Source organism: Balaenoptera ricei, chromosome 19 (assembly GCF_028023285.1).
Source record: "Balaenoptera ricei isolate mBalRic1 chromosome 19, mBalRic1.hap2, whole genome shotgun sequence".
Taxonomy (NCBI): Eukaryota; Metazoa; Chordata; class Mammalia; order Artiodactyla; family Balaenopteridae; genus Balaenoptera; species Balaenoptera ricei.
In genome coordinates this window covers 3,301,278-3,327,036 of record NC_082657.1, presented here as the reverse complement: position 1 = coordinate 3,327,036, position 25,759 = coordinate 3,301,278, and the positions used below count along the sequence as shown (strand labels likewise).

At 61.0% G+C, this 25,759-nt stretch overlaps 1 protein-coding gene across 9 annotated transcripts; it reads right to left on the bottom strand.

Annotated features, from left to right (window-relative positions):
- Positions 1-56: 56 nt before the first annotated feature.
- PPP6R1 (protein phosphatase 6 regulatory subunit 1) lies at positions 57-25,478 on the bottom strand. 9 transcript variants are annotated; one of them, XM_059905663.1, is made up of 24 exons: positions 24,938-25,478; positions 14,044-14,276; positions 12,220-12,406; positions 12,002-12,139; positions 11,846-11,911; positions 10,385-10,497; positions 10,185-10,298; positions 9,687-9,858; positions 9,449-9,601; positions 9,198-9,332; positions 8,585-8,649; positions 8,377-8,492; positions 8,208-8,296; positions 7,960-8,049; positions 7,786-7,883; positions 5,287-5,344; positions 5,036-5,208; positions 2,516-2,649; positions 2,250-2,430; positions 2,087-2,178; positions 1,848-1,929; positions 1,279-1,389; positions 1,125-1,196; positions 57-1,012 (listed from the first exon to the last, which is right to left on the bottom strand). In XM_059905663.1, exons 2-24 carry the CDS (start codon positions 14,268-14,270, stop codon positions 1,009-1,011), a joined length of 2,670 nt encoding a protein of 889 aa, XP_059761646.1. In that variant the 5' UTR covers positions 14,271-14,276; positions 24,938-25,478; the 3' UTR covers positions 57-1,008. The 9 variants fall into 9 exon arrangements, with proteins under 9 accessions (XP_059761646.1, XP_059761651.1, XP_059761648.1 ...); XM_059905668.1 differs by having other exon boundaries at positions 2,087-2,157; XM_059905665.1 differs by having other exon boundaries at positions 8,208-8,293.
- Between the last annotated feature and the right edge of the window lie 281 nt (positions 25,479-25,759).

Here is a 25,759-nt window from a genome sequence, read left to right as displayed (position 1 = left end):
GGGAGCAGCTCAGGCTCCCCGACCCCAGGTCCCAGAACTCAAGGCCGAGCAGCAAGAGTCTTCAACTGTCTTCCTTTATTTGTTTGTATTTGCAATATGAAACAGAAGCTCGGCACAGACACACGCACACGCACACGCACGCCAGCCTGGGGAGAGGGAGCTGGGACAAGGTCACTTGGCAGCTGGGCTGGACCCCAGACCCTTGGGAGTAGGACGGGGACCCCAGCCAGACCCCCACCCCAGAGTCCATGGGAGATGGGGGGGGGGTCTCAGTGAGTGCGTCAGGGCCCCGAGGGAATGTCACCGGGGAGGCCCCCTGGGACCAGGACTCCCAGCTCCCTCCCACAGAGCTGGCTGGGCCAGGTGGAGGGTCTTTTAGCTCCCGGCCTGGGTCAAAGTGCAGGGTCCGAGGCAAGGGGATTTGGGCAAAGGCACGACCCCCACTCGGGCCCTCCCCCAAGGTGGACCTGAGCTGAAAGGCCAAGTGTGAGTGTGGGTGTGGGCGTCTGCACCGGAGGGAGGCTGGGCATGGTGGGAGGGGAGGGTGGGTGGCAGCCTCAGGACCCTCACCACCGCAGCCCCCGTGGGACAGGGTGAAGGTCCAAGCCACTGCCGCCCAGCCCTGCTTCCTTCTGGCTCCCCGCCTGCCCACTCTCTCCCGCCTCGAGATATATATATATATATATATATATACACACACACATATATATATATATATATATAAAATATATAATATAGGTCTCTCTCTCTCTCTCTCTCTTTCTCTCTATTCGACTCTATTCTAGGAGACAAAACTCCGTAATTTCTTTTCTCAGTGCAAACGGGGGTGGGGTGAGGGGCCTGTCTCCCTGGCACCTGCCTCCTGGGAGCCCAGAGAGGACCCGGGGTGGGTAGGGTAGGGATGGGGTGACGGGGCAACAGGGCCACTGCGGAACCTGCCACGCCCCCACCCGGACAGGGTCCACGTGGAGTACGGAGGATTTGGCTGCCACCACTGGGACCGGGCAGTTACCTGGGAACCGAGAGGAAGACCCACGTGAGGAGCCGGCCGCCCCGTGGCCACCCCGTGAAGTCCCTGCCTGCCCTGCCCCAGCCCACCCTCTGCCCCCAGCCCCACCACTCACTGGGAGCCCGGGGACGCCGGCCCTCCTGGGGCAGAGCCATTGGGCATCGGAAGTGGCTCGAGGGCCAGGGCACTGTTGGGGGAGAGGGACAACATGGGGAGGTCAGTGCCCCCTACGTAACACCAGCTGCCCTGTGAGGCTGCACCATGCTTACCTCTGGCTTCGGGGGAGCCCCAAGGACTCTGGGCTCTTCACCCCCTCCGTGGTCTGGGGGGGCTGGTGGGCCCTGGGGGCCGGGACAGAGGTAGCGGGGTCTCTGGTTGCACTGCGGGGGGACCCGTGGGGTTACTGGCACCGACACCCTGCTGGGCACTCTCTCCCTCAGCCCCCTGCTCGTGCAAGCAGGGAAGGAGTGCACGGCTCAGGGGCGTCCCTCACATCCGAAGACCCCTGGGAGCCGCCCGCCGGCAGGAGCAGCTCAAGGTCAGCGGGACACGAGCTCTGCACACCCCCAGCCCCCTTTTGCTCCTGCCGGGCCTTCCCACCCCAGCGCCGAGCGCGGGACCCTGGGGTCCAGGATCCTCGCTTGTGGCCACAGGCACAGCCCTAGACCTTCAGCTTCCCGAAGCTCTGAGGCAGTGGCACACACGTGGGGGGAGGGGGGTCCTGCAAGGGCCACGTGGAGTAGCTCCAGGGCAGGGACGGCCCGGGGAACAGGCTCCACCCGCCTCCCCAGACTCTCCCCTTCTCGGCACCCCCAGCGGCTGCTCCCTAGCCAGTTACCTGTCCGAGGAGCTGGGGGTGGGGTGCGTCCCTCTGAGGGTGGCCTGGAGGTCCCCAGCACTGACCAAGGCCTGGCAGGGGGCTGTGCGGAGTAGAGTGGCCCAGAGGTGTGAGCCTCGGCGAGCTTAACACCAGCCTCGCTCCTCAGGAGCAGGTGTGGGCGAGGCCAGGGGACAGCTGTGTACGGGAGGGCTGAGGGTGAGGGGGGCAGGACGGGGGGTGGGTAGAGAGCGGCTCACCCGAGGGCTCCGCTACTTGGCTGCCGTCTGTGGCTTCCTGAGGTGCTGAGGAAGGGATGGGATCCTGAGACCTAGGAGGCAAGAGAAGGAGCCTGAGGCGCAGCTGGGGTCGGCACTGGAGCTTAAGGCGACCAGGCCCTGGGCACCCGCCACTAGGCCTCACCTGAGCTGCAGGGTGCTGGGGGCCGCAGGGCCAGCTGGGCTCGGGGCAGGGAGGTCCGGGGGCCCGCTGCGGGGCTCCTGTGGGGCAGGGGGCCCAGAGTGCAGTTCCTTCTCCCTGCAGGCTTGGGGGCCGGTCGGGGCATCCACAGGCACTGGGTCAAAGGTAGCTGTCCAGCTGGGGTCTGGAGGGGGAGAGCAGCGCAGGGGTGAGCACAGAGGCAGACAGCCGGATGCACCCGACCACGCCCGCCCCGCGCATGCACCCACCTGGAGGCTGGGGGCCAGGGCTGGGGTGAGAGGTGGGCCCAGCCCTGCCACGGGCCACCCGCCGGTCCCCATCCTCGTCGTCCTCATCCTCCTCGTCGTCCTCGTCCTCCTCGCTGTCTGTGCTGCCTCCGCTCCTGCCCCAGGGACACCTGTCAGTCAGTCACTGTGCTGGGCACCCTCCTGACCCCACCAAGGCCGGCCCCAGGCAAACGATGGGAAGGAATCAAAGGGATGGAGAGGAGGGGGCAGTGGGGAAGAGGCCCAGAGAAAGAGCCCATGTCCCATGGTGGTGGGAAGGCAGGTGGGAACTTGAGTGCCCTCTGGAAAGAGCGTGGCCAGCAGCACAGGGGCGGAAAAGCCCCGCCCAGCCCTCAGCAGGAACGGGGACACCTCCCACCCCCTGCACAGCCCTCGCAGGCAAGGCTGACTCCACGCTCTTCTCCATCCACTATAGCCTCGGAGGAGGGCAAAGCAGAGCAGCGCAGCTGCTCCGCACGTAACGGCTGAGTGTTGACTAACACGCAACCCGACACCGTGTCCGATGGGGAACCGCTAAGCAGCCCTGGGTGCTGCTCCACGGTCACTGGCTGCCGTGACCAGAAGGGGCTCGTCCGCACGGTGAAAACGAGCCGGACGCTTGGGCAGACGGACAGGGTAGAGGGAGCTTCCTGAACCTGGAAACCTCGGAGGGCGTCTCCAGAACCCACAACCCATGTCACACTCAACAGGGAGACCCGACGTCCCCCCAGATCAGGGAAGTGCTCCTCCCACTTGGAAAGGAAGGAGCAAAACTATCTCTAACTGCAGAATGGGTGATTTTGTATATAGAAACCTAAGGAATCCTCTAAAACTGTTAGAACAAGCAAGTTTTGCAAGGATGCAGGATACAAGATCAATGTGCAAGAGACTTGTATTTTTATACACTTATGACAACTTCAAAATGACTCTGAGAAAACAATTCCACTCAGGATTGTATCAAAAAGAATAAAATGCTTAGGAATAAAGTTAACAAAAGCAGCATAAAACTTATACTCTGAAAACTACAAAACACTATGAAAAGTAATGAACACCTAAATAAATGTAAAGACATCCCATGTTCATGGACTGGGAGACAAAATATTGTTAAAATAGCAACACTCCCTGAACTGCCCTATAGATTCAGGGCAATCCCTCTCAGAATCCCAGCTGGCTTCTCTGTTGAAATTGACAAACTGATCCTAAAATTCACCTGGAATCTCAAGGAACCTGGAATGATCAACACAACTTAAAACAGAAGAACAAACTGGATGCTCACATTTCCAAGTTCAGAACTCACTACGACGAAACAGTAATCAAGGGTGGCCCCGCCACAGAGAGGTGTACAGACCAATGGACCAGAAGACAGAGGCCAGAAATAAACCCTTGCATGTACAGTAGAAAGATTTTCGACAGAGGTGTCAAGACCATCCAGTGAGTGGGGAGTCTCTTCAACAGGTGATGCTGGGACACTGGCATTCCAACACACAGAAGAATGAAGCCGGACCCTCCCACCTCACACCACATCTAAAAAACTAGCTCAAGGTGGATCAAAAACCTAAACGTTAAGAGCTGACGTTGAAAACACAGGGAGGCATCACAACCTTGGATTTGGCAATGACACCCATAAGTGCAAATCAACTTGGCAGTCACACAATGACACACCAGCGGATGGGAAGTGACACACAACCACACCTACCCGAGGGATGGGCCTCACATGTACGAAGAGGCAAAATCTATAGGGCAAGAAGTCAGGAGAGTGTCACCCTCGGAGGGCGGCCAGCAGGGGGCACAGGGGTACAAGAATGGTTCTGTTCTGCTCCCTCCTCTGGGTGCTGGCAAAGCGATGTCCACGTGTCCGGACACGTAAGATTTGTCTACTTGACTGTATGCTAGTCACCCGTCAATTTAAAAAGTTAAAACACTCTAACCCTCAAATCAGAAGCCATAGGGGTCAAGTTGCAGGCCCTGAGTTGGTATTCACACTGGCAAACCTATGCCACCCAAATGCACTTAGTCAGTGATTCTGGGGCCAGCCAGTAAAAGAAAAAATAATGTACTGCTTATACAAAGAGCTGGTCCCAGCTTACTGACCCACATGCTGGGACTGTGAGGGAGGGACAATCATCATGTCTCACTTCACTGAGATTTGGGAAAGGAGCTGACAGGACACCTACTGCCCTTTTGGGAAGAACACCTGCCCGACAGCTACCACAGGGGAGAGCAGAGTCGGGGGTGGGGGCAGATAATGGTTTCATTCGCACCTGGACCAAGCTGTACCTGAAGGACCCACCTACTGTTCCAGCCTTGCACAAGCGGTTATCCTACTCCTTTTGTAACTGAACTCATCTGAATTGGGTTTTTATCACTCACAATTGAAAGCGCCCCAAATAATACAGACACTACATTCTCCTTTATTTTTCTCGCTCACTCCAGCTGATGAAAACCATTTTACACGGGCCCTGTGGCCCCGCCGTGCTGGGGTGCCTGCAGGAGGGTACTCACCGCACACCCGGGGGCTGGCCCAGGCGGGCCCCCCTGGCCAGCTGGCCGCCCTGCCAGGCACCATCCTCTCCATCAGACCCCCCCGAACCCTGGCCCTCTTCCTCGTCCTCCTCCTCGTCATCGAACTGCTGGATCCGGTCCTTGTAGCATATCTCAAGCAGGTTGGCGTTGGGCTGCGGGGGGGCGGGGGGGTGAGGTGAGCTGACTGCGTGCAGCCCGCCCCCACCAGCAGGGGTCGGGGCAGCACTCACGTTGTCGTCGTCGGCGTGGAGGGAGAAGGTGATGTTGGCCGTCTTGTCGAAAGGCGCGCTGCGGGAGAAGCACAGGGGCAGTGAGGGGAGGCTCCGGCCACTTCCCCCTCGCATCCCCTCGCTGGACGACCCTCGCTCTCCTCGGGCCCTGTACCAGCGAACGCACCTCCTCGCTAAAGCTGATCTGTAACCCCAAATCAGCTCTGGCAGCACCCTCCATCAGCGTAGATGTCTGCAGAGCGGAGTTAAGTGAGTCGCCCAAGCTGCACACCCCCAGCCGAGTGAGGTCCCACAAGGAGACGGGGTCAGGCCCCACCTAAGACTCCTGAACCTTGTTTCCTCTACCGTAAAATAAGGGACACAGAACCTAGCTGGAGAGGCTGTTTTTAGGGTTTGAGATCACATGCTGGGTGAGATTATTTATTCCTATGCACACGCTTCCCCCAGGAGACGGTTCACTGCTCACGGTGACTTTACTGGATGCAGCCTCACACGGGCCGCCCCACACAAAGCATCGCCCCAGCCCAACGAGGGTCAGTCTGGGCCAAAAGAATCAGCCTTGGAGCTGAAACAAAAACGCTTCTGTGTGGGCCCCAGCGCCAGCCTGAGGCAGGACCCAGATGGGAGCGAGTGATCCTAGGGATCGTGGGGAGCGCGGTGTTCAACATCTCCAACTTCCAGCCTTTCAGTGTCCACATCCGCCCAACACCCACCTCTGCTCAACTCTTTCTCTTTCAGAAGGCCTCACAGAAGTGCAATTCCTGGGTTAAGGAATTAAATCCATGCATTTTAAATGCTGACACAAATTGTGGAAAGACATTTGTCAATTTATACTCCTACCCGCAGACTGTGCAATTTTTCAACAGCCTCCTACTTGTTTTGTTTGCACCCTGCACCCCCTTTTTTTCCTGGGGCACCAGTCCGTCCTCCTCCTGTTCCGTGGAAAGAGCACTTTGTATCTATGCCGAGGTCCGGGCTCCACGCCATGTGGTAGGGATACTCCCCAGGCTGTTATCTGTCTCTCTGATTCAGGAAGTACATGAACAATCCCTGAGTGCTGACTTGGCACCCGCCGTAGTCCAAGCAGGTGACAGACGGACTCACAGCCACCACCAGGGCAGGTATTCTCGTCTCCTCCAGAGAGGCAGCGGCCCACACGCGCAGCTGGGAGGTACCGCAACCAGAGCCCCGCGAGCAGCACCTGCAGCCCTGAGATTCAGGATACTCATCCATTTTCTGCTCCAGAATGCTTCATGGCTTTACTTTTTTCTTACATTTAAAGCTTTTAACCTCACTGGAATTTATCTTGACGGAAGAAGTAACATAATTTCATCCCAAAAGGGCAGCCGGCTAAGCTGAGGCCATTCACCGAGTGTCACCACCCCCGCCAGGAGGGGTGGTGTCTTCCTTGGCCAGTGTCCTTCCTCTCCAGGGGCCTCCCAGCACCGGGCGCTGTGCGGGACGGAGCAGCAGCAGACACGAACCTCACTTCTGAGTCCTACAGGGCCTCTGTCTGGCTGTGGGCCCGAGAGACCGCAGCTGACCCTCCCACAGTAACTGGTGAGCGCCCCGGGGTGAGCGACAACGCTGCGTCTCCCGGCTGCAGATGGGCTCCTGAGCCCCGAGCAGAGGGTCGTCATGGCACCTAAGTGGGCAACACCTGAGAGGGCCCGGCATGCTGCCTGTGATGAAACGGACCAGGCCAGGGCCCCGGCCCCCGCATGCAGCCCCTAAGGGGCCAGCTGGGGCCTTCCGTCACCACCCCGCTCAGGAACACCCCCACGGCACGCCCTTCGGTGACTGTTCCACTTTTTCTTGGGCGTCATGGACTCATCTTCTGCTCTGACCGCGCTGGCTGCGCCGGTCACTGAGCACGTCCCCCAGGGCCCGGCGCGAGTCCACAGGCGGCGGCTCCGCTCCCACCCCGACACAGTCTCCCCTTCAGACTCTCGCTGCCTGCCCTTCCCTTCTCTATTTACCCGTTGCTGTCGTAAGGCTGCTCGTGAAATGACAAAACACTAAAACTTTTAATTTTTTCTCTGTCAGCAAAAAACTTGGACAATAAAGAAGGTAGTTCACGAGCGCAAGCCCAGAAGCGACTGCTGTCAAAGTGCTACAGGACAAACACAAATAATCAGACCTGGTCGTTGAAAACCCATCTCTCATGAGGCCCTGAGGCCTCCGCGGGGGGCAGGCAGGCCGGCCGGCCAGCTCTGAGTCTGCGAGTGTCTGTCCCACAAGCTCCACAGCCCAGCTCTGCACAGCCAGCCCCCGTGTCCCAGGACGCCCACGCCTCCGGCCTGGTCCTCAAGAGGCGGGGAGAGGGCGCGAGGCCGGCTGCTCTCCAGGCTGAGCCCCACGTGGGGCTGGGGGGCAGCGGGGAGGACGGCAGGAGGAGCACGCCGCGGGAGCGCACGCTGCCTCGCTGCCTCACACCCCTCCTGCCACACGGCCAGCCGGGCCCCGCCTGCCCCTGGCCTTGCCCGGGGCCACACTCACTTCACGCTCTCCTCCTGCTCCCCAAACTCCTCGTCATTGAAGCCAAAGTGGTCGATGAAGGCTGAGGTCATGCGCTGCATCTGGAAGTCCATGAAGGCCTGCCAGGGTGCGGGGGGCAGTCAGGGCCGGGTGTCCAGAACAGCCTCCCCGGCCGGCCCCCCCCACCGCCCCCACCTGCTGCAGCACCGCCTCCTCCGGGAAGTTGAACTCCTTGAGCCTGTCGTCCTCGTCATCGCTGGAGGAGTGCAGGTGGTGGGTGTTCACCTGGGCAGCGGGTGCGGGCGGGGCAGGGGTCAGGGCCTGCGGAGCCCCCAGAGAGGATGCGCGCGAGCTGGGGCCGCGGGGAGGGGCGTCCGGGCTGGACCAGGGGGAGGAGCACCGGCGAGGGCTGACGTGGGCGCGCCTGGGTGCAGGGGCCTCACCAGGTCCACCGTGTTCTTCTTGTTGGTCTCCGCCAGGGGTCCCGACACGAACACCTCCCACTGCTCCCGCTGCTGCTCTGGCAGCTCTGCTGGGGGAAGGGTGGGTGTGAGGGCACAAGGCCCCGGGCGCCCAGCCTCCTCCCGCCCCCGGGCCGGCCCCAGCCCTCACCCTTCAGCAGCTGCCCCAGCTGCTCGGCGTTGGGCCCCTTCTCCGAGTTCTGCGCCAGGGCGTTGGCCACCCTTGTCAAGTGGCCCATGTAGCCTTTGCGAGGGCCCCCTGCGGACCTGGGCGAGAGGGGCCGCGGCTGGACACAGACCCGCCCCGCCCGCCCAGCCCTGCCCTCCCCGGGGAAGGCCCCCGACGCTCGCTCGCTCACTGCACGCGGTCGTTCTCCTCCCAAGAGGTCAGGATGCGCTCCACCAGGCGGCACTGCTGCAGCAGCTGGGGGGGGAGCAGCGAGGGGCCGGCGTGGGGTGGGACCACGGCTGGGCCCTGCTACCCCAGCCCGCTTCCAAGCCCCTGGTCTGCCTACAAGGAGCGTGCAGCGAGTGTGCACACGCACGCTCCTCCTCTGCTCACCCAGACACGCCCTCTGCCTGTGTGACGCCCGCTCAGCCCACCCAGCAAGCCCCAGAGCCACTCCACCTGCCTCCAACTCCTGCTTGTCCAAACCCCCAGCGCCCCACCGGTCAGCTCCTCCCTAGGCCCCGGGCTACAACCAGAAAGGCATCTCCACTAGCGTGGTGGCCATCATCCTGGGAGAACCCTTCCTGGTCCCCCAGGACACCCACTGTCCCCCAAGGTCACCACTCCACTCAGCCCCACCCCCACACGTCACCCTCTACTTTCCAAGACTCTCCAACTAAGGAAGAGGCTGAGCCCCCAGTGCCCGGCACATGAATGGCCTGGCAGCACACAACAGGCGAGGGGCAGGTGTGGGGCAGAGCCCACCCCCCGAGATCAAAGGGGGACCTGGGAGCCCCACTCACGTGTTTCACGACAGGGTTCTGGGCGGGTGTGTCAGAGCTGCTGTTGGAAGGGGGCCCGGAGCTCAGCATCGTGCTCACACACACCTCCACTTGGGCGTGCAAGAAATTGTTGAACACGTAGTGGAAGAAGAGGTCCTGGGGGTAAGGGGCACAGGCTGGCTCTGAGCGGCCCCCACCCCGGCCCCGTCCTCCCCACCCAACCGCCCCTCCGCAGGGTGCCCCCTCCGCCCCCTGCCCTTTGTCCCCTGTACCAGAAGGGTGTTGGGCACGTCCAGCGCCAGGAGCTCCTGGGTCAGGGCCGCATCACTGGCGCTCAGGGCGCTGGCCAGCAGCTTGACCACGTGCAACCGCGTGTTGCCCAGCGGCGGGGCCAGGCTGCCCCATGTCGTGCGCAGCGGCTCCAGCTGCAGGCACAGGAGAGGCTCAGTTCCTGCCCCAGCACCGCCCTGACGGCGGGGCGCCCTTGCTGCCACCCCCTCCCCCACGCACCCTGCCCACCTCGGGCGGCTCCAGCAGGAGTTGGTGGAAGCGGCTGAGCCGTGGGCGCAGGGCATGCAGGGTCCCCACGCTGTACACGGCACTGTCCAGGGTTCCCTGGGCCAGGAGCTCCAGCTGCCCATCCACGCTGCTGAAGAAGTTGTTCACAATCACAGACTCGGACCTGCAGAGGGACAGTAGAGGGCAGAGTGAACCGCCCAGACAGCCTGTGCACTTGCACGTGTGTGCACACGTCTGCACGTGTGGGCCACACCTGGGAGGGAGGGAGAAGCTGCTGCCCTTGGGAGCCCGGGATCCTGGGGGCAGTGACCCGCCCCAGCAGCCCGGATCCCAAAGGCCAGCTCGAAGCTACAGGCGGTCTACTCACCCTGTTTCCTCGTCTGCCAGAGGGAACAGGAGGACTCCTCTCCGGAACCCTAGCGACCCCCACCCCGGAGCCGAAGGGTGGGGCTCCGAGGGGTCACCTGGGGAGGGAGGCCAGCCGCTCACCTGGGCCTCCTGGGCTCCAGCAGCGTCAGTAGCACCTGGATCCCGCTCACGATGACGGACTGGCTCTGCTCCCCCTCCAACATGTTGCTCAGGAGCTGCTCGATCGTCTCCTGCCTGGGGCGGGGGTGGCAGGCGTCAGGGAGAAGGGCCCCCAGATGGCTCCCCCTTCCCTCTAGCCTGGGCACCACCCGCAAACCCACTTCTCCAGGGTGGCCAACAGCTGGTCAGGCTCCGGGCTGTCCTGCACTTGGATCACCTGCTCCCGGCTCAGGCGGATGATGTCGCACAGGGACTGGGATGCGTTGGAATGTTGCTGGGGGAGGGGAGACAGAGCTGGCACCCCGGGCCGGCCCCGGTGCCGGGAAGCCCCACCAGCTGAAGACTGGCCACCCGCCCCTGAGGACACAGGGTCACGCAGACCCCGGGACACAGTGCCTCCCGAGGGAGAGAACAAAAGCACCGAACACTGGCAAGGCAGAGACGACAGAGAGAAAGGGAAACCAGAGACGACTTCCTGGAAGAGGAGACACCCCACACAAACACCACACTATCCACAGTAGCCACAGAGGAGAACAACCCGGGCGTCCGCCACCTGGTGAACAGATAAGCAACCGTGGTCTATCCACACACTGAAACGTTCTTTGGCCTTAGAAAAGGATGAAGCGCTGACACACACCACAACACGGATGAACACAGACAACTTGGTGCTAAGGCAAAGAGGCCAGTCACAGAAGACCCTGCCCCATGCAATCCACTTATACGAAACGTCCGGAACAGGCAAACCCAGAGACAGAAAGCAAACGGGTGGTTGGTGGGGGCCAAGCAACCATGAGGGAAATGGGGAGGGGCAGCTAACGGGTACAGGGTCTCCTTGTGGAGTGATGAAAAATACTCTAAAGTCAACGTGGCAAAGGCTGCACGACCCAGTGAATATACTAACAGCCACTGAATCCTATATTTTTAATGGATGAGTCATGTGGTATGTAATAAAGTTGTCGCAAAATAAACAAAAAGAAACACAAGCAGAACTCTGAGTCTAACCCAACAGGTGCTTCCAGGGCCCACCCACACAGACCCCCGACCCATGAAGACCAACCAGGCCACCGGCTGCACTTCAGAGCCTCTCACAGATGCCCTGCCACCTGGCTCATGGCAGATACCCCTCGTCCCTCTGCCACAAAGGCCTGGACAGTCACCACTCTCCCAGGCCAGGCACTGGCTGAGTGCCTGGTGCTCACTACCTGCGCCTGTGGACCTCTGCCTACAAGCCAGTGGGCCGGGAGGACAGACTCAGGGCTCCTGGGGGGCTTCTTTGAAGGACCGGCAGAGCTGATCCAGGCACAAGAGACAGGAAGAGCCACCAGGCCACAGAGCCAGCAACAGAGGGGAGGAGGACAGGGGCCCCTGGGAAGGGCAGCAGCGAGGGGCCAGGGCCAAAGGACCCCCTTCAGAGCCCTGACCCCACATGGGATGATGGGCCAGGTTCCTGCGAAACGTTCCACGTGTGTACACCCCTTTTCTGTTCTCAGCAGGAGCCCCCCACTCAAATACACACAGTTCCAAGTGCTTCCTTCTCTCATCAACTCGTTTACGAAGGGAGTGGAGGGACAAGCTGGTGTGGGGCGGAGGCTGGAAACATCAGGTGGGTGGGCTGCACTCACATTGTCGTCCTTCGATGGGTGGATCTGCTCAATGAGCCGCTGGACAATCTTCTCCTCATTGAGCCACTGGGGGCGAGAAGGTGGAGCTCCGCTCACTGACCCCGCTCCTGCCGCCCAGCCCTGCCCACTGCCCCGCCGCGGCCCCTCGGCACTCACGTTGACCACGTCCTGCCTCAGCTGCGGCCGCTCCACGCAGGTGAGGAGGCGCAGCAGGAGGTCCATGATGGCCGAGGTACCGATGTGCTGCAGCAGCAGGTCCACAAAATCGTCCTTCTTCCGCAGGAAGGACACGAGCTGGGGACACGGGGACTGGCACATCAGCGCAGGAGCCGGCCCCACGCCCACCCGCCCACCCTCCTTGGGGCCCCAGGCACCTGGTCGGTCTTGCGGTTGATGAGGACGCCCATGACCTTGCTGAAGAAGCTGGCCAGCAGCGGGTTGAGTCTGCCACTGCTCTGCAGGAAGCCGTAAAGCCGGTGCAGGAGGGACTCGTCCGCACCCAGCGCGTCGTTGATCTGGGGCACGTCCGACGTCAGGATCTCGCAGGCCACGCTGGGGTACCTGACACACCCAGAAAGGGCTGGGGAGGGCACGGTGGGGGCGGAGGCCGAACCACCCCACCTCCCAGTCGCAGCCCATTCACGCTCCCCACCCCCCAAGGCAGCATCCAGCCTCCTGAGCCTGGAGTCAGGGGACCTGACCCCCTCCCAACACCTGTCCCTCTATTCCTCTACCCCCAACCCTCCAGTCTGACCCAGGCCCAGCCCCGATGACCCTGCTAAAATCCAACCTCACCCCCTCACCGCCTTGTACAGACAGGGACAGGGCTGCCCCACCCAGTGTGCCACCCAGGGCCCTGGGGGACCACAACCTTCTCCAGCTCTGCCCCACCCAGTGTGCCACCCAGGGCCCTGGGGGACCACAACCTTCTCCAGCTCTGCCCCATAAACTGTAAGGCCTCTGGGAAGCGGGTTCCTTGGGGCAGGGCAGGGAGCCCAGGGGCAGCTCGGCACAGGTGTCAGAATGGAGGCTCCCTGCTACTGTGAGCAAAAGCCCCGTCCACGGGGCCGCTGGACACGCTCAAGGGGGTACAGAGGCCGGGCGAACAAAGCAAAGAAGGGAGAAGACACACGTGGGGGCAGGTAAGTGACAGATGAACACTGGGGGACACAGGGGACACTCTGCTGGCCCCCCCCGAGGTCCCCACTGTGCACCAGACCCCACACTAAGCAGCTGGCAGCACCTCACAGACCCCCGCTTCACAAAGGGCAAAGTGAGGAGAAGCAGTCACCCACTCCCCATCTGGCTCAAGGCCTGCGGGGACAGAAGATGCAGAGCTCGTAAGGACCACCTGCGTGTCTACAGTGGGAGGGGCCGGGGAGAGGGCGACACCAGGGAACCAGGAGGATTGTCCAGGACAGACTGCACAGGGCTCAAGGAGGGCAGCAGAGGGGCTTCCCTGGTGGCGCAGTGGTTAGGAATCCACCTGCCAATGCAGGGGACACGGGTTCGAGCCCTGGTCCGGGAAGATCCCACATGCCGCGGAGTAACTAAGCCCACGCTTAGTTACAGTGGCAACAAGAGAAGCCACTGCAATGAAAAGCCCGGACATCGCAACGAAGAGTAGCACCAGCTCGCCGCAACTAGAGAAAGCCCGCGCACAGCAACGAAGACCCAACGCAGCCAAAAATAAATAAATAAATTAAAAAAAAAAAAAAGGGCAGCAGAGACCAGGGCAGACAGAAGCCCCCCGTCATGGAGACGATTCCCATTGACCCTCAACAGGGCCCTGCCCTGTTCGTCCACCCTCCCTGGCACACCCGAGGGCCCTACGGTGGGAGGGAAGGGCAGAAGAGCATGGGGGAGGGGGCACAGGCACACCCTTAGCGCCTGGAGTCGCGCTGGGCACTGGGGACGTGGGGGGTGAGGGGGCAGGCCTCACGCTGCCCATACTCCAAAAAGGGAACAAAAATCCAACTGAATATACCACGGAAATAAAGTGGGGGTGGGGTGTGGGCCAATGAAACAGACTGCCCACACGCGGCGCCCCTAACGGCTGGGGAAGGGTCCTCAGGTTCGTTCTGCCCATCCCTCCGCCTGGGAGATGTCTGGGAAGCCCCGTAACAAAAACGGGAGTCAACAATGTCCACAGCAAGTCGGGGTGTCCCACCGTGGGGGACCGACAGGGCGGGGCTCACTTGTAGCGCAGCCGCTCCTCGCCGCTGGCCGGCGGCTCCTGGGTGACCCAGGCCACCATGGCCTGCAGGTGTGGCGGCTGCAGCAGAAAGTCCAGCAGCTTTCGGTTGACGACCTTGCACTCCTGCAGCACGTCCTCCTCGTCCAACAGCTCGGGCAGGCTCAGGTCCTCCCGCTCCAGCAGCGTGTCGAGGTGCGAGCTCGTGTGCAGGTCAAACTTCCAAAACATGGCGCCCTGCGGGCAGAGGCTGTCACACGTGGGCTCCGACCCCGCCCGCTTCCCTCCACCTCCCAGCCTGCGAGGACCACCCTATGGGCGACTGTCCTGTCCACTGCCGAGCCCCCAGGCCTGGGTAAGACCCCCGGGTGCGACCACACACAGGCCCCGTGGAAAACAGCCCCGACGCTGTGCACGGAGCTGCCGTGATCCTGTCACCCCAGGGCCTGTGTCCACTGTCCCCACATCTAGGCTGGAACTGTGCTCATCCTGGAACCGCTGGCATCAGACTTGCTTCAATCTGAATTGACGAGCAAATTAAAATGCCCCATGACAGCCAGCACGGTCGCCATCCAGCCCGGCAATCTCCGTGCCGTGTGCAGGGTGTGGGGTAGGGGCAGAGGGAGGGAGGTCTGCCACGTCTCCAGGCTGTGGTCGCTGCCCGGACACTACACACACACACCCCCCAAGCCCCCGTACCCAGTGCCACGACAGGAAGAGGAAAAGTTTGAGGGGAGGGGGTGGCAGCTCCCAGAACAGCCGCTGCCCGGGGCCGAAAGGAACCAGGACACGGAACCACCTTAGCAAGGAGGACGGAAAGCCAGCGCCCACCACTGGAGGATGGCAGCTCGCTGGCCAGCACTGGAGACCCTGTACACCTGGCTGTGGCCCACCCGACCCGGCACTGGCCTTAGGGCCATCTCGGGTGGAGCACTGACTGACTAGGTGCCAGGTGGGTCCAAGCCCTCGACGAGCAGGGATTTGGCTGCTCCTCTGAAGATTTCTATAGGCTCCCAGCGTCGACCACCGTGTAGAGACCCGCCCTGAGCTGGCCGCCAGTTCCCAGGCCACTTGTTGCCCACTCAGGTTCCCTATGCACCGGGCACTGTGCCTATGGCCCTTGGGAGGGGCTGTGGTCACCCCACTGCACGGTGGGCAACCACACCCAGGTAAGCTGGGCCCCCCGAGCGCCGTGCAGGCGCTGACCAGAGCTCACGCACGCCAGCCACCTCGTGAAGACCACCTGAAGCGGAGACCACTGAAGACAGACCCAGAGGCCAGGACGCCCCTCCCGCAACCTCCCGGACGCGCACGCTGGTCCCTCTCCTACAAAGCCCTCCCTCGCCGCTTCTGGCCCACACCATCCCAACCACGGACTGCGTGCCTGCCAGACGGGGCACCAGCCCAGGGGAGAAAGACGCTCGACTCGGGAAGCAGCTGGGGCTGAAAGTGGGGCAGAGCTGGGTGGCACGTGTGGCCGCGGGCAGGCGACTGGCCTTCTGCCCCTCGGTTCCTTCAAGCCGCCACCAGCACCCAGCTCTCCCTTCCAGCCTCCTCGGGAGCCTCGCTTATCTCCTCCCAGCCCTCAGGGTGACTTCTCAGTGACTGGGAACAAGTGGCTCTAAATCTGCAATCCCTGCCGGGACTCATGTCAGCTCCTAAGCCCTGGCCGCCTACGGCTGAAGGTGGAGTGGACGAGCCATGACCTCGGGAGGCAGCAGCAGACACCGACCCCAGACAGTGGGCGGACGCAGGGGGCACTTGAGAGCCCCCAGTCCCGCAGGCCTCATGGGTCCCGTCCGACAGCATGCCGGGACCGCCCCCTTAGCCCTGCACCCCACCCCGCTTGGGACGCTTTTCTGAAACACAAACGTGAGCACCTCATGCTTGCTCCCCCGAGGAGACCCTGAGGTGGCTCCCCCGTCTCCGCGCGAAGACCCCGAGGGCCCCTGACTGTCTCCTGGCGCTGCGCACCCAGGACCTCCTGCCCGTCAGCACTCACCGTCCCAGTCCTGCCTGAGTACGTGCACCAGGCTCTCTCACACCCGCCACCCCCTCGGCCGACCCACCTCCATGTGTGCGCCGAGCCCAGGCCACGTCCCCTGGTACCACCCCGGCCCCGAGCAAGCTCCGGCCTGGCTGCTCACGTGTCGCCCCGCGACTGCCCTTTCAGGGCGCATCTCCTCCAGAGCCTGCAGCCCCGAGGAGCCTCCTGTGTGACGTCACTGCCTCCAGCCCTAGGCCTCCGGGTCTGCGGGAATGGGGGCATTCTGCCGACAACACACCAGACACGTGAAGTGGACAAACCACGTTAGCTGCACCCCTGACACCGTTCCCAGGCCCACACAGCCATTATCTCAATCTACCCTCACAACCGCCCCCAACGAAGAAACCGATGGCCCCATTTTACAGGTGAGGAAACTGAGGTGCACCGAGGTCTGGGGGCTAGTGAACTGTGGAGATGGCACCCAAACCCCAGGAGGTAATTTCTCGGGGTGCAGGGCCTCATCCCATTCACTGGTGCCCAGCCACTGCCAATGAACACTCACAAAACAAGTGAGTGAGCTCAGGCCCAAGGTGGTTGCCCACACTGGCTCTGCCCTGGCTACGGCCTTCCCTAACCTGGCTCTCACCAGCTGACACCCTCAGGGAGCTGAAGACCAGCTCTTTCCTGGTCTCTGTGGGGCTTAGCGAAACGCTAAGCTGCAAGTCTAGCACTTACTCAGTGGACATCTCAGAGTTCAGGGAGGAAGGCTAGGCCAGGTCCCTCACAGCCTGTACAGCCCTTACGCTGAATGTGCCCTGATAGGATGGTGGACAACGCAGAGAGAACCTTCCTTGCTGGGCTGCTGTGAGCACCCTGGACAGCACCTAGCACGGTACCTGGCATGCGATATGTGCTCAGAAACATTGACTGAAAGACACCCCAAGTTTTCCCACGGACCCTGCTCCTGAGGCAGGAAGCTGACATACCTGTCAGGGCATCAGTAAAGGGACCCGCTCCCACCCTGTCTCCCCCAGCCACACTCAGAGGCTCCCTATAAACCACAGTCACAGGTCGGGTGGGGTGGGGTGGGGGTGACCACCAGGGCAGGCAGGCTGGGGACGGGAGGAAGGAGAGTGGGCTGAACCCGGTGCCGAACGTGGGTCCCTGTGTCGGAGTGAGGACCACTGCTCCAAAAGGAAATCAAGGCAGCGCCCCCGGCTCTGCAAGTGCTCAGAGACCTGCCTTTGCACAAGGGCAATTCCCCACTTCTGCCCAGTTCCCAGACCTCTGAGGGACCCTTCCACCGTCCTCTTCACTTCAAGAGACAGCCGGGGGCTTCCCTGGTGGTGCAGTGGTTGAGAGTCCGCCTGCCAATGCAGGGGACACGGGTTCGAGCCCTGGTCTGGGAGGATCCCACATGTCGCGGAGCAACTGGGCCCGTGAGCCACAACTACTGAGCCTGCACGTCTGGAGCCTGTGCTCCGCAACAAGAGAGGCCGTGATAGTGAGAGGCCCGCGCACCGCGATGAAGAGTGGCCCCCGCTCGCCGCAACTGGAGAAAGCCCTTGCACAGAAACGAAGACCCAACACAGCCAAAAATAAATAAATAAATAAATAAATAAATAAATACATTAAAAAAAAAAAAAAAAAAAAAAAAGAGACAGCCGGGCCTGAATGGGTTTCCTGAGCTGGGTGGACCTGGGACCAGAATCACTTCAAGGGGCAGCCACTGCTGGGCCCAAGGGACAAGGAGCTCACCACGGCGAGAACACCACCTCTTTCTACATCACAGACTTGTGCGGCGATAAGGAGACCAGAGAGGTCAAAAGGCCACCCAGGTGGCATGAACAAAGCCAATCACCAAAGACTACATCGTATATTTCCATTTACATGAAACATCCAGAAATGGCAAATCCATAGAGACAGAAAGCGGATTAGTGGTTTTCAGGAGCTGGTGGACATGGGTTGGGGGCAGGGGGGGGGAAGAACTGCTAGCGGTTATGGGGTTTCCTTTTGGGAAAAGGATGTTCTAAAAAAAAAAAGTTCTAAAATCAATTGTATACAACTTTGTCAACGATACCTCAATTTCAAAAATCCATTGTAGGACTTCCCTGGTGGCGCAGTGGTTAAGAATCCACCTGCCAATGCAGGGGACACGGGTTCGAGCCCTGGTCCAGGAAGATCCCACATGCCGCGGAGCAACTAAGCCCGTGCGCCACAACTACCGAAGCCCGCGCGCTCTAGGGCCTGTGTGCCGCAACTACAGAGCCCGCGCGCCTAGAGCCCGTGCTCCGCAACAAGAGAAGCCACCGCAATGAGAAGCCCATGCACCGCAAGGAAGAGTAGCCCCCACTCGCCACAACTAGAGAAAGCCCGCGCACAGCAATGAAGACCCAAGGCAGCCAAAAAATAAATAAATAAATAAATGGTTAAGCCACAAAATGTCTGGATTAGGATATACTGTCAAAATGGGAAGGAATAAAAAAGTCTATAATAGTCATTAAAATTTGAAAAACAAATCCATTGTGGTGACTGATGGTTGCACAACTCTGAATAGACCAGAAACTGTTGAATTGTGCACTTTAAATGAATAAGTCATATATGGTGTATGAATTACATCTCAACAAAAAAACCGTTATCAAAAACAAACAAAACCACAGCTGCCTGAGGCTGCTGTGACAGGCCAGGCCTTGGCCTTGTTCTGCATCCAAGACACCCCGAGCTGACAAGCCGCCAGGCCAGAGCCGAGGCTGAGGCGTGAAGGCTCCGCCTCGGGAGCGCACCCAGGTCCCCCCTCCCCGCCCTCACTGCCAACGCTGCCCCTGAGCTAAGCAGGCCCCCCAGAGCTGGGGGACAGGGCCCTGCCGACCCCTTCCGAGAACCTGTGCACCTGCACAGCACTGTATCTCTCATCAGGACGCCTAGGTACAGCACGGTTATTATTCCCATTTGATAGCTGAGGAGATGGGGACCCGCAGGGGTCGAGCCACAGCAGAACCAGAGCTCAGCGCCCTCTCCAGAGCACAGGAGGAAATTCTCAAGGCTGAGGCACGCCCAGACACTTCCAAAGCATCTGGAGACGCGGCACAGGCTACGCTCCTCCCACCCCACCCCTCCCACCTGCTTCGGACAGCAGGTAGGACTTCCCTCCCAAAGCTGGCTTGCCAGAGAACGGAGAACGGAGGGCGGGTGCGGTGCGGAGGGCTGAGGGGTGTGGACTCCAGCAGCCTCAGAAACCAGGGGGCCCCTTAACTCTCAGAACCTCAGGTCCCTCCTCCGAAAATCAGAGGAGGCTGCAAAGATCAGAGGCAGTCGGGTGGTAGTTGGTATCCCACAAACATCAGGTCTCAAGCTCTACGCAGAACGGAGATGCAGACACAGGAGAAGTGGAAAAAAGAAAACAGAAAAAAGAGAAAAACACTTTCCCCCGCCACAAACTCTCAATTCACTCTAGCCTCAAGTCCTGACAGTCAATCCCACCTTCCACTTAATGGAACTTCCTGGAGGAAGCTCTGGGAACTGGACAGGAGAGGTGGGTTTCGTTCTTTCTCTCTAAGGGGGTGAACATGGGCCAGGCACTTGGCATCCAAATGCCTTGTTTCCTCATCTGTGAAATGGGGGCACAGCCATCGGGAAGGGCCATTTCATGAGAACAGCTGGGTCAGGCCAGTGGTCCTGATAGAGCAGGTGCTCAGCAGGTGTTGGCCTTTCCTATCTGTCCCTGAGGCCAGGCCAGAGCCTGGACACTTCTGAGCAGGAGGGAAGGAACAGCCACTACCCAGGGTGACGGCGCTAAAAACAGAAGACCTGAGGAAATGCCCCATTTGCCTGAGTGACCGAGGTCACTCAAGTGCTCTGGTGGGCGCCATACACCCCGCCACCCCCACTCTTTGCAACTTTTAGCGAACTTCAAGAAAACGGAAGTGACTACCTACTGGTTTTTAGCGACCGTTTGAAAACCATGACTCTGGCTGCAAACGGAAGAAGGGGAAACTGTAAATGAGAAAGGAAGCCATTAAAAACGAAAACTACCTCTCTCTCTGCCAGCTCTGCACCATCGCCCCAGGTTTCCTGCTTTGCTGCGTTGTTCTCAGGCCTCCGACACCAGCTGCCCCTCTCGGGAGCCTGCCAGCCCCTGGCCCTGCCTGGGCTCAGATAGGGCCCGACTGCAGCTCCCAGAGAGCGTCCCCACTGCCGCTGCTGCCACCGTCCGACACGGCCCCGCCTGCCAGGGAGCCCGTGGGCTGATCCTTTATCTGCCACCCCTTTCTCGCCTGCCCTGGCCCTGAAGCACCCGGAAGTGGAGGTCAAGTGTGAAGAGGCCTCTGGGAGGGCCCTGGGGCGGCCATCTGAGATGCCCCGAGGCTCAGCAGAGACCCCAACATTGGGAGAGGCCATCTCAGGCCTGCTGCCGCTGCTGCCCTCAGCCACCACAGGCCAACAGGCCCCTAAAGAGACAGCGGCCAGGCGAGCCGCAGGAGGGGAGAACCTGCTGCTGGCTTGGCCAGCCCCCAGCCCCTGGCAGGGCCCAGCAGCTCAGAGGACAGCGAGACCACCACCCTCTAACTGCCCCCCGTCCGTCAGCTCTCAGCCAAATCTGAAATGAAATGGGGGTGGGGGACTTCCAATTCCCAGAAGGGGACAATGGATAACAGCAGGACCCAGCACAGACCCAGCAAGGTAAGCAGCGGGACATCCATTTGGAAGTAGGGGCCACAGAGGCCAGAGGAGAGGGACCTGGCCAAGGCCACACGGGATGATGGGCTGGGGCTTTCCTGTGGCTCATCCTTCCCATGGGGGGCTGGGGGGGTGGGGAGGCAGCAGTTAGGGGCACCACCTCCCCATCTGGCCCTAGACCACACCTGCCCAGGGGAGGTGGCGGCTCTGGTCCAACCCTAGAGGATGGAACAATTAGGAAACAGAAGAGAATGGGATACCCAGCCAAGGACTGAGGAGGGGCCCGAAAGCTCCCATTCAGTACCATCTCCTGGATCGGTCATGGGTTCAAAGCGGAAAAGAGCAACGAATAGATTTTGAAATAGCTCTTGGAAAACAGAGGGCAGGAGTGAGTGTTATAGGGTGATCCAAAGTCAGAAAGGCCTGAGTTCCAATCCGCCTCTCCAAACTCCAGTCTCTGGGGCCTTAGACCAGGGACCTCAGTCTCTTCCCTGAGAGACACCTCACGGTCACTGTAAGACGGCACTTCCCATGGGAAGATCCACAAAACCAGTGTTCAGGGGGAAACCATGGTTCAGCCTGGAAAGGAAGGTGTGTCCCCACCCCCCAGGTACTGAGCCTGCCCAAGCTCCCTTTAGGAGGCCGGCAGTGCGGGGAAGGCTTCTCGTTTCCACCAAGGCGTCCAGGCCTCTCTCACCTCATCTCTTGCTGCAACCCGCATGGCGCTCAACACTCCCGCCACACCTGACTGCTCGGCTGCTCCCTCTGCCTTCCCTCCAGCTCTCTGGGCCTGACTAGCCAGCTCCTCGCGGGTCCTTCAGGCTTCGGCACAGACACCACTTCCTCCAGGAAGCCTCCCCTGACTGCGTTAGAGGCCTTCTCCACACTTGCACAGCTCCCGCGGTCACACTACGATGGCATCTGAGCGCTCTGCGACAGGACTTGCCTGTTCGGTCGCCTGCCTCCCGCAGCAAGATGCCAGTTTCCCGGGACCTAGCATAAGGCCAAGCCCACAGCTAGAGATACTTCTTCTCTTCTTTAATTTAGTTTATTTAAGTCTTGTTGATTTACAATGTTGTATTAATTTCTGCCGTACGGCAAAGTGACTCAGTTATACATACATACACATTCTGCTTCATATTCTTTCCCATTATGGTTTATCCCAGGATACTGAATATAGTTCCCTGTGTTATACAATAGGGCCTTGTGGTTTTAGAGATACTTCTTGAACTGATGAAAACTGGAGTCCAGAGGGGAAAGGTGACCTGCTATGGTCACTTGGCCATGGATCCTGAAAAAACATTGGGTGGGTGGGTGGGTGGGTTGGGGGGAGACCAGCAGATTCTCCTTTACTGGAAAGAAACAGTAGGTATCCCAACAAAACTAACTACCAAAAACACAAAAGTAAATGAAAGTACACAACTCAGAACACACAGCCGAGCTCACAGTAGCAAGAAAGCAAACAAGCCACAACGATACAACACCCAAGCAAGAAAGCAGAGTTCGTCCACTGCAGCACTATTGACAGCTGGGCTGGAAAACACCGTGCTGTGGGGGGCTGTCCTCTGCGCTGGAGGAGCTCGAGCACCCCTGGCCTCCACCCACGAGATGCCAGTAGCATCCCGAGCGGTAACAACTAAAAACGTCTCCCACCGGCAGTAAACGTCCCCTGGGGGATACCATCGCCCCACCCCCCCCAGTCGAGAACCACTGCAATGGATAACCCCCAACTAAATAATAACGCTGGTGCACTTCCTGTGCCTTGCTTTCCGCTACAGGCTTCTACAAAGAGCACGCTGAACCCCCAGAACCACCCTACGCGGAGAGCACTGATGTCAGTGCCACTCTACACCCCACTGAAGTTTCTTCTTTACAACTCTGAAGCCCGTCCCACACCTGACAACACATCTTCCTTTCCAGAAACAGCCTGCCTTTCAGGCTGGTGGCACCGGTAACAACCGTGTCCTCAGCACTGACGTACAGGTATGTAAAACATCCAGCAAGAAAGACCCTGACCGGGTCACATTCCAGGGCCTGGACAAGCAGCCCGACCACGGGGTTCCGCCCGCGCTCCCAGCACATCTGCACCGCAGGCGCGCAGGACTCCTGGGTTCCCACCTTCACACGTGTGCACGTGCTGTTCCTTCCACACGCAAGGCCCTGCTCCCCACTTTCCACCTGTCAACTCCTACTCATCCTTCCTAGACAGAACACGCCACCCGCTGAGCCGGTCCCGCCAGTCCCCCTGCTCCGCGGCCTCCACAACCCCCTGGGTTACCTCGGTCACTACACCAGCCACTGCGACCGTCCGGCTCCGCCTCTGCTTCCCCCGGGCAGGGCCTGGGCCGGCCCCCCCCACCTCTGTGCCCGCAGCCGGCCTCCCCTCACAGGAAGGGGACGGAGTGGAGGGGCGGGCGCTCCACGGATCTGGCTCCCTGGCCTCCTCGCAGCCCGAGACAGCCGGGCGGGGAGCCACGGTCGGGGCGAAGGGAGAGCCCCACTACCCTAGTTCCCCGAGCCCAGGGTGGGAGGCAGAGCCGAGTCTACGAAGCAGGCATCGGGAGGCAGAGAGAGGGAGGGCAAGGGGTGTCCTGGGGAAGGGTCCGAGGGGGCGTGGGCCAGAGGGGAAGAGAGTGGGGGTGGAAGCCCAGGGGCTTAGGGGGGTCAGAGGGGGAAGACACTGAAAAACTACAGGGGGCTCCCGTGGAATCACAGGTGAGGTGGGGGAGGCAGGACACGAGGTGAGGGAGGGGAATGTGGAAAAAAGAGACACTGAGGCAAGGGATGGGCCTGAGAGGGGAAGGAAGGGTGGTCTGGAGGGGGAGAGACTAGGAGACTTGGGGGGCTGATGGGGAGAGAGACAGGAGACTTGGGGGGCTGAGAGGGAGAGAGACAGGAGACTTGGGGGGCTGAGAGGGAGAGACACTAGGAGACTTGGGGGACTGAGGGGGAGAGAGACAGGAGACTTGGGGGGCTGAGGGGGAGGGAGACAGGAGACTTGGGGGGCTGAGAGGGAGAGAGACAGGAGATTTGGGGGGCTGAGAGGGAGAGAGACAGGAGACTTGGGGGGCTGAGGGGGAGAGAGACAGGAGACTTGGGGGGCTGAGAGGGAGAGAGACAGGAGACTTGGGGGGCTGAGGGGGAGAGAGACAGGAGACTAGGGGGGCTGAAGGGGAGTGACTAGGAGACTTGGGGGGCTGGGGGGAGAGACACTAGGAGACTTGGGGGGCTGAGAGGGAGAGAGATAGGAGACTGGGGGGCTGAGAGGGAGAGAGATAGGAGACTAGAGGGGCTGAAGGGAAGACACTAGGAGACTAGGGGGGCTGAGAGAGACAGAAGACTTGGGGGGCTGAGAGGGAGAGAGATAGGAGACTGGGGGGCTGAGAGGGAGAAAGATAGGAGACTAGGGGGGCTGAAGGGGAGAGACTAAGGGACTTGGGGGGCTGGGGGAGAGACACTAGGAGACTTGGGGGAATGAGAGGGAGAGAGACTAGGAGACTTGGGGGGCTGAGAGGAAGAGACACTAGGAGACTTGGGGGGCTGAGAGGGAGAGAGACTAGGAGACTTGGGGGGCTGAGAGGGAGAGAGATAGGAGACTAGGGGGGCTGAAGGGGAGAGACTAAGAGACTTGGGGGGCTGGGGGAGAGACACTAGGAGACTTGGGGGAATGAGAGGGAGAGAGACTAGGAGACTTGGGGGGCTGAGAGGAAGAGACACTAGGAGACTTGGGGGGCTGAGAGGGAGAGAGACTAGGAGACTTGGGGGACTGAGAGGGAGAGAGATAGGAGACTGGGGGGCTGAAGGGGAGAGACTAAGAGACTTGGGGGGCTGGGGGGAGAGAGAGATAGAAGACTTGGGGGGCTGAAGGGGAGAGACTAAGAGACTTGGGGGGCTGGGGGAGAGTGATAGAAGACTTGGGCTGAAGGGGAGAGACTAAGAGACTTGGGGGGCTGGGGGAGAGAGACAGAAGACTTGGGGGGCTGAAGGGGAGAGACAGGAGACTTGGGGGCCTGGGGGAGAGAGACAGGAGACTAGGGCGGCTTGGGGGAGAGACTAGGAGACCTGGGACGCTGAAAGGGAGAGACCGGGGGTGGGGAACCCCCAGGGACGAGGGACAGGGTCCGAAGGGAAAGGGGTGAAGAAACTCGAGGGATACCTGGGCGGGGCACTCGGGGGAGGGGAGGGTGACTCGGGTGCTTGGACTGCGGGGAGACTCCCGGTACGGCCCGCTCACCTGCGCGGGGGGGCGGCGGCTCCTCGCACTCGGGGCTCATCGGGGCGCCCCCCTCGCCCCGCCGCCGGCGGCTCCGGTCCCTCCTCAGGGAGCCGGTATGTGGGGGCGGGGGGCGGCGGCGGGGTCTCGCCCTGGCGCCGGGGCTCGCGCACGCGTCTCGGGCCTAGGAAGGGGGCCCTCGCGCGCCGAGTTCCAGAGTTTCAGGGGCTAGCGCCGGTCGGGCGGGGCGGGGGTCCGGGGCCCGCGGGCGAGGTGTCTGAGGGAGGTTGGCGGGGTCGCGAGGCCCGCGTAGGCCCTCAGCTGGGAAGTCGCCCCGGTTTCCCCGGCCCGGCGCGCCCCGCGGAAAAGCAAGGGCTGGTCACAGAAGGCGTCCTACTCCGCAGTCAGAAGAGGCCGCAGTGCTGAGCAACGGCTGACGGAAGCCGAGGCCCACTTCCTCCACCACCCCCTTCCCCACACCGGCGAGACTCCCGGGCTTTGCATTCGGCTTCAGGGCCTTAGATGCCCGGCTCCGTCCGCCACTATCCCACAATCCTCCGAGTACGGAGGCACGCAGGAAGCCCCGCCCTCCTGCCGCCGACTCGGTGCGCAGGTGTGCGGAGGCCACGCGCCCGAGCCCTACAGTGCGCATGCGCGCTGGGCCAGCTGCTGCGGACCACGCCCAGCTAGAATAACTCCGCCGCAGAAGTGCTTGCGCCGCTTTGTGCCAACGGTCTCTCCCTGAGTAAATCCAGGCAACCCAGTGCGCAGGCCCCATTGCACACTAGGGCATCGTTTCTCTGCGACTCCGTTCCAAAGGTCCACAGGAAATCCTGCTCCTGA

What these genes read in the sequence shown, in the direction of transcription:
- PPP6R1 (XM_059905663.1), bottom strand. Translation starts at nt 14,270, where the DNA reads ATGTTTTGGAAGTTTGACCTGCACACGAGCTCGCACCTCGACACGCTG. An exon ending in AGAACCCTGTCGTGAAACAC is followed by an intron (nt 8,650 to 9,197) that starts GTGAGTGGGGCT and finishes CTCCCCCCCCAG; the next exon opens with CTGCTGCAGCAGTGCCGCCT. An exon ending in AGGAGGCGGTGCTGCAGCAG is followed by an intron (nt 7,884 to 7,959) that starts GTGGGGGCGGTG and finishes GCACCCTGGCAG; the next exon opens with GCCTTCATGGACTTCCAGAT.